The sequence below is a fragment of the Hordeum vulgare genome, chromosome 3H, assembly GCF_904849725.1.
Source record: "Hordeum vulgare subsp. vulgare chromosome 3H, MorexV3_pseudomolecules_assembly, whole genome shotgun sequence".
NCBI classification, from domain to species: Eukaryota; Viridiplantae; Streptophyta; class Magnoliopsida; order Poales; family Poaceae; genus Hordeum; species Hordeum vulgare.
The window spans coordinates 448,366,933-448,372,994 of NC_058520.1; the positions used below are offsets into that span (position 1 = coordinate 448,366,933).

Genomic DNA, 6,062 nt, shown 5'->3' on the forward strand with positions numbered 1-6,062 from the left:
TACGTAGTGATGCTTAGCTCTATACCTTCGAGCTTTTTGGTAACTTGTTGCCAAAGAGAAAGAAGATGTATAGATCATAGGGCTGGGAGAGAGAGAGAGTGAGAGTTCCTTTTGTGGTTGCTCTTCTCGTTTAAAATATTTGGCCTATGTTTTGTTTGTCTTAAACTTCATGGTGTTTGATCATAGACTTTGTGATTGATGTTACTATTTCCTATATTTGTGATATTCATATGATGATCATTCACCATGTTTGGTTTTATGTGCATTGTAATCCATTCACATCATTTATGCGCACCACCAAGATGTATGTGACATGGAAGAGTGCCCCATGATCCTAATTGATTGTGCATTTGCCTTCAAAAGAAAATTTAAAAATAATGCACAAATTTAGGGGAGCTCTTGCTTATCACATACTCACTCCGTCCGGAAATACTTATCATAGGAATGGATGTATCTAGATGTATTTTAGTTCTAGATACATCCATTTTTATACACTTGTGCGACAAGTAATACCGGACGGAGGGAGTACTTCTCAAAGCGACGATGTTATACATTGATTATATTCTATGTCGAAGCTTTGATCTATATGTTGCCATCAATTACCAAAAAAGGGAGATTGAAATAACAACTTCCTAGGTGGTTTTCGTAATTAATAACAACATATATTTCATTGGACTAATGATTCTACCAAGTATATTTCAGGAAGAGTTCAATGAATGGATTGACAAATGATTGTGAGGAGATATCCTAGATACTTGGAACATCAATAGTGTTGGGAAAATAGCGCCACCTATCGGAATCATGCCAAAAATCGCGTGGTCAACCAAGTATATTTCAGGAAGAGTTCAATTGAAGAGATCTCCTAGATGATTGCGAGGAGAGCACCACCCATCCACCTCCCTTTCATTCATCGAGAGAGAGCTTAGAACAAGCCAACACTTGCCCCATCCATTTTCTGTGAGAGGACCACCCACTCATGTGTTGAGATCAAGATATTCCACTCCAACCATATGAATCTTGATTTCTAGCCTTCCCAAGTTGCTTTCCACCAATCAATTCGCTCTAACAAGTCAAATCTTTAGAGAGGGTAATTGAGTGTTGATGAGACTATCTTTTGAAGCACAAGAGCAATAAGTTCATCATCCATACAACATCGATTACCTTTTGGAGAGTTGTGTCTCCTAGATTGGTTAGGTGTCGTTTGGGAGCCTCCGACTTCGTGTGGAGTTAAACCAAGAAGTTTGTAAGAGCAAGGAGATCGCCTACTTCGTGAAGATCTACCCCGACCGAGGCTAGTCCTTCGTGGACTTAAACCACGGTGGAATAGACAAGTTGCTTCTTCGTGGACCCCTTGTGGGTGGAGCCATTCGTGAACTCGCGCAACCGTTATCCTTTGTGGTTGAAGTCTCCATCAACATGGACGCACAATAGCAACACCTATCAGAACCACGCCAAAATCTCCGTGTCATCTTTGTGTTTGATCTTCCTATTTCTATCCTTACTTACATGTGCATGTCTTTACTTTTGGCTGCTATACTCTTAAACTTACATGTGTAGAACGTGTTTGACTTGGTATAAATGCTAAAACTTCCAAACTACTAAAATTGAAAAAAAGTTAAGCTTTTATTTTGATAAAGTAGTCTAATCACCTCCTCCTCCCCTCTACACATACTTCGGATCCTATAGGTTGCAAGCATCTTCTCTCTCCCAACAAAACCTAAAAGATGCTTCTCCACCAATGTTGTAACTGACGAGTCAAAAGCGAGAACCAACAACGGCAAAAGTTTCAACCAGAAAGACGTCGGTGCGCCATTGGAGAACGGACCGGCGACCAAGTTTGCTGGAACCGACGGGGGAGGTTTGCTGGAATAGGCATCCAAAAATGTTACCACCAGAGTTCCAACAAGGTGTTTTCCTCCATGGCGGCGCGGTGTTTTCCTCCATGGCGACGACGAGCGCGCAGCGGCCGACCTCCCAGCAGCTCAGATCCAACGGTACCTGGCCGACCTCCCAGCAGCTCAGATCCAACGGTACCTGGAGACCCCATCCGTTGGCTGGGGTCGACCAGCCGAAATTTCGGGCGGCGCGCCGGCGACTAGCAGTGCCCAATGCAAAAAAGGGGTCACAAAAATATCCAAGAATATGCTGCGCCTTGGTGACAGCTGCACCGACCACACACAGACGAAAAACGCAGCGTGGAAGCTATGCAACCAGCGAAACAGCACCCAAACCTGCTTATCGGAGCACAGCAGGGCAGTGCAAACTCGCACCGCGTGTTGTCACAGCCCTTAGCCACGGCTATCGCCGGACACCCGAATTGAGGGTCAGTTCATCATACAGAAAGGAGAGACGTGAGGAGAACGAAAGAGAGCCAGTGATAAATAAAACAATTCTTCAGTTACACATTTTCTGCTTTTGCATACAGCTTAGATTGACTCCGTCAGTACATCCCAGACCCTCTCACTTACAGAAGCTGGCCCTCAACTTAACCCTCAGTCACCCGCAGTCGATGACGCCATCCAGTCTCCCAGCCCGGATCAAGTGTGTGCGTGTGACCCTCGCCAGGTGATACACCTGTTGGTCTGCTCAAGCTTGCTCGTTCGCAGTCGCGCCAAAGTGTAGGGGATACCTTTGCGCCAATCCGAACAGCCCCAGCGTTCCGCCGGTGTGGATCATGGCCACTTTGGCCCCTCTACCGTCTCCGCAGCACAGATCCACGGCCTGCTCCCACGCTGCCAAGGTGTACACGGGATCCAGCAGGATGCCCGTTTGCTGAGCGACCTGCCGGCACGACGTGATTTCGCCACTCAGCACCTTACCGAATCTGAAGGAAGGAAAAAAACAAGCACAAAAGTAGTTAGAGTGGAAGGTCTTGGTAATAAGATTCTAAAGATAAGGAAAAGGGCTGAAATGCTGGCCGACGCGAATCATGGACATGACATACTATCAGTTAAAGTTAGAGAAAAAATCTGATTCCGCAATCAAATTCATCAAGATACTGATCAGAGAAAAGGGTTATAGGTTAAAGTTAGAGAAAAAGTCAGATATCTGGAATCACATTCAAGATACTAACCACAGAAACAGGAAACACATATGACCTCGGATTAGAAAACGATGAACAAGTTCTGAATGCTACTTATGTTTATGTAGTGAATGATGCTGGAATTAAGATTACAGAAGACATGAAACGTGAGGCAAGCAGTACCTTCTCGGCGAAAAGCGGTCCACCCAGTGAACCAGACCATCTGTTCCGACCAAGTCATGGAAGTCTTCATGGCAAAGCCCCTTAAAATCAGATATCAGGGACTTCTCCTGTTCTTGATATCTTTCAAGTGTATCAGCAAGCATGACAGCAGTAACCCTCCAATTAAGTCTGCAAGGACCTCAATGATCAAAATGTGATCTCTAGCTAAGATGCATGCAAAGAGAAATCCTGAAGTAACACAGGGAATAAAGATAAACATCCCGAGCTGTCATGATTTTCTTATTTCCGCTGCCAGGTAACTTGGTCTGGCTTAACCATGTTAGATTGCTGAACACGCATTGCAAATGCATTATTCGCGTCCCTCTTTCTTTGCTGGATTAAATTAAATCCCTATTTTCAGTGTTGTGCTCTAGACATTTGAGATGATAATTATATGGCAGAAGTATCACCAACAAACATGGATTAAGACGATACAACATCTTCTTTTACCACCCTCTAAATTTTTTGACAAGATGATTTTATTCATTCCTGCAGGATGCAGGTCAGTATGTTCCAACTATTAGTTCCGATTACTGAACGCACCCTAGACATACCGCTCCAAGAGCTAACCCAACAGCTGTTGTTCCTGTCCCAGCATCCACCACAATACGGACTTCCTCATCATTATGAAATGACGACAAATTAGAGAGGTACTCCACTAGTCGCATAACACCTGCAAAAGCAATGAAATCATGTGAAAAATTTGCAATGATCTCGTTTCTGTAGGGACGTAATAAAAGGTTTCTTTCGACACAAACAATCAACATTCTACGACCAAAACTGGATAACATGATACTAAAGCTCAGGGTGCAAACGTTCAGTCCCAATCAGAGAGCTAAAATATAAGAAAAGAATGTATGGGAAGATGACTGTATCCCCAAGCTCTAGTTTCTTTTTTCTTCTGTTTTTTTGGGTTTTCACTTGGTTTTCCTTAATTAACCGAGAAATGTTAGGTTTTTGGGTCCGGTTTTCCTTATAAACTGGATCATCTCTCTTCTTCTTAATGAAATGCAGGAACCCCCTGCCCCTCTTGAGGTGTCCTAAAAAAATGACTATATTAAGTTGCTCTGTCATCGAAAAAGTATATGTAATGATGAAAGTAACCTATCAGAGCACAACACAAATCCATTATTTACCTAGTAACGCTTGAACAGTACCAGCACCTTCCTTAATAATCACCACCCTTCTCGAATCATTTTCAAGGACAGTCTCTTCATCCACTGCTAAATTATCTCTGACAATATCATTAGCCCACAGCACGGTACCGCTGTTACCAGCAACCTTCCTGGCATGCTCATAAAGCATCTCATCTCGATGTGCATAGACCGACCGAGATGCATAGGTCACGTTGCCAAACATCAAAGAGATCAAATTGTAGCCTGTCGGCACGTCTAGCTGCTCTCCTCTCAGCAGTAGGTGTGGCCTGATCCCCCATTCTGCACAATGGACGGCTGACACAGGAAAGGAAAACCTTGTCGATGATGTGAAATTTACACTTAAGCATATCAAGTGAGCCAAGACACCAAATTACACCATACACAGAAATCGAACAGACGAATTTACATGGGCACTAAGCATCTATATCATTTATGTTTCAGACAACGCTTAAGTAAAAAAAAAAAGCAAATTTACATGGATCAATATCTCACCGACGGCTGCTGCATGGGCGCTCTGGCAACCCCCGCATGTTATCTGCAATAAGAGCAGTCGCGATATGGTCAGAACAGAAAGCTAGGTGCTGAGAGGAGGATAATGTGGCGGTGGATGCTGACCACGTCGGTGGCACCCAGGCGGCGGAGGAGCGGCAGGAGGGCATCGAGCTTCCGGGCCTTGTTACCGTTGGCAAGGGGATGGAGGAGGTCGTCCCGCAGCACGTCGAATCTCGGGGTACCCTGCTCGTCCCCTTTACCGCCGCTGCTCCTCAACGCGGTGGTGAGGTTGGAGAAGGCGAACTGGGGAGCAGGGGACGGTGCGTGGGAGGGGAGGACGGAGATGGTGTGGACTTGGGTGGCCGGGGAGGGGAGCATCCACTCCGTGGCGGATAGAATGTTTCCGAGCGTCCTGCCGCCGGCGGCGAGCACCGGCGCTGGCCGCATGAGGAGATGGCGGCGGGAGACGGCTGCAGCTTGACCGATGGTGAACCGGCGAGACGCTGACACGGAAGAAAGCTATCTGGAACACGTAATAGCAGGAGCCGCTTTCATGAACCGTCGGCGTAGACATGCCTCGGTAAAAGCGCGCCTGCCCAAACTTTCGGCCGGGCGCGCGCGAGCCGCAGGATCTACCAACCCCGCGTCGTCTGCATCGTTGGATCAGCATGCAACATTTTCCTTCCTATGCAGCAAAGTTTCGATGCGATGTAACAATTTTTTCAACGGTTGCAACAAAAAAAAAATTTGTAGCAAAAAATATATCTAGGTGATCGTAGCAAAAAACGAAGCTGAGGGTGCGTGGTAGCAGAAGTCAAACGTCGGTTGTAGCAAATATTTACGTGACGTGTATGCAACTTTTTTAGTGAACGGTTACAGCAAAACACGATGCCGGTTGTAGCAAAAGTAAAAAACATCGATTGTAATGAAAAATCCGACGAACTGGAGTTGCAACCAAACGTATATGCAGCATTTTACTGAACAAATGTAACAAATTTACATGAGAAAAAAAGTTGCATGAAAAACTTTTGTATCAAAAAAATACACGGTTGCAGCAAATATGACGAAAAAATGCTGCAAGCATCTGCCAGCGGGGCGGGCGGATGGAAAAAATGTTGCATGGGTCTGCGTGCGCGAGGGACGACCGGCGCGTCGGTTCGGCTGGTGCG

The 6,062-nt window shown here is 45.5% G+C and overlaps 1 protein-coding gene across 2 annotated transcripts; it reads right to left on the bottom strand.

Moving 5' to 3' along the window:
• Positions 1-2,358: 2,358 nt before the first annotated feature.
• LOC123440130 (putative D-cysteine desulfhydrase 2, mitochondrial) lies at positions 2,359-5,415 on the bottom strand. 2 transcript variants are annotated; one of them, XM_045116705.1, is made up of 6 exons: positions 5,017-5,415; positions 4,894-4,936; positions 4,381-4,695; positions 3,788-3,917; positions 3,206-3,373; positions 2,359-2,824 (listed from the first exon to the last, which is right to left on the bottom strand). In XM_045116705.1, the coding sequence occupies exons 1-6, from the start codon at positions 5,338-5,340 to the stop codon at positions 2,587-2,589; spliced, it is 1,218 nt and encodes a 405-aa protein (XP_044972640.1). In that variant the 5' UTR covers positions 5,341-5,415; the 3' UTR covers positions 2,359-2,586. The 2 variants fall into 2 exon arrangements, with proteins under 2 accessions (XP_044972640.1, XP_044972641.1); XM_045116706.1 differs by lacking the exon at positions 4,381-4,695 and having other exon boundaries at positions 5,017-5,414.
• Positions 5,416-6,062: the final 647 nt, after the last annotated feature.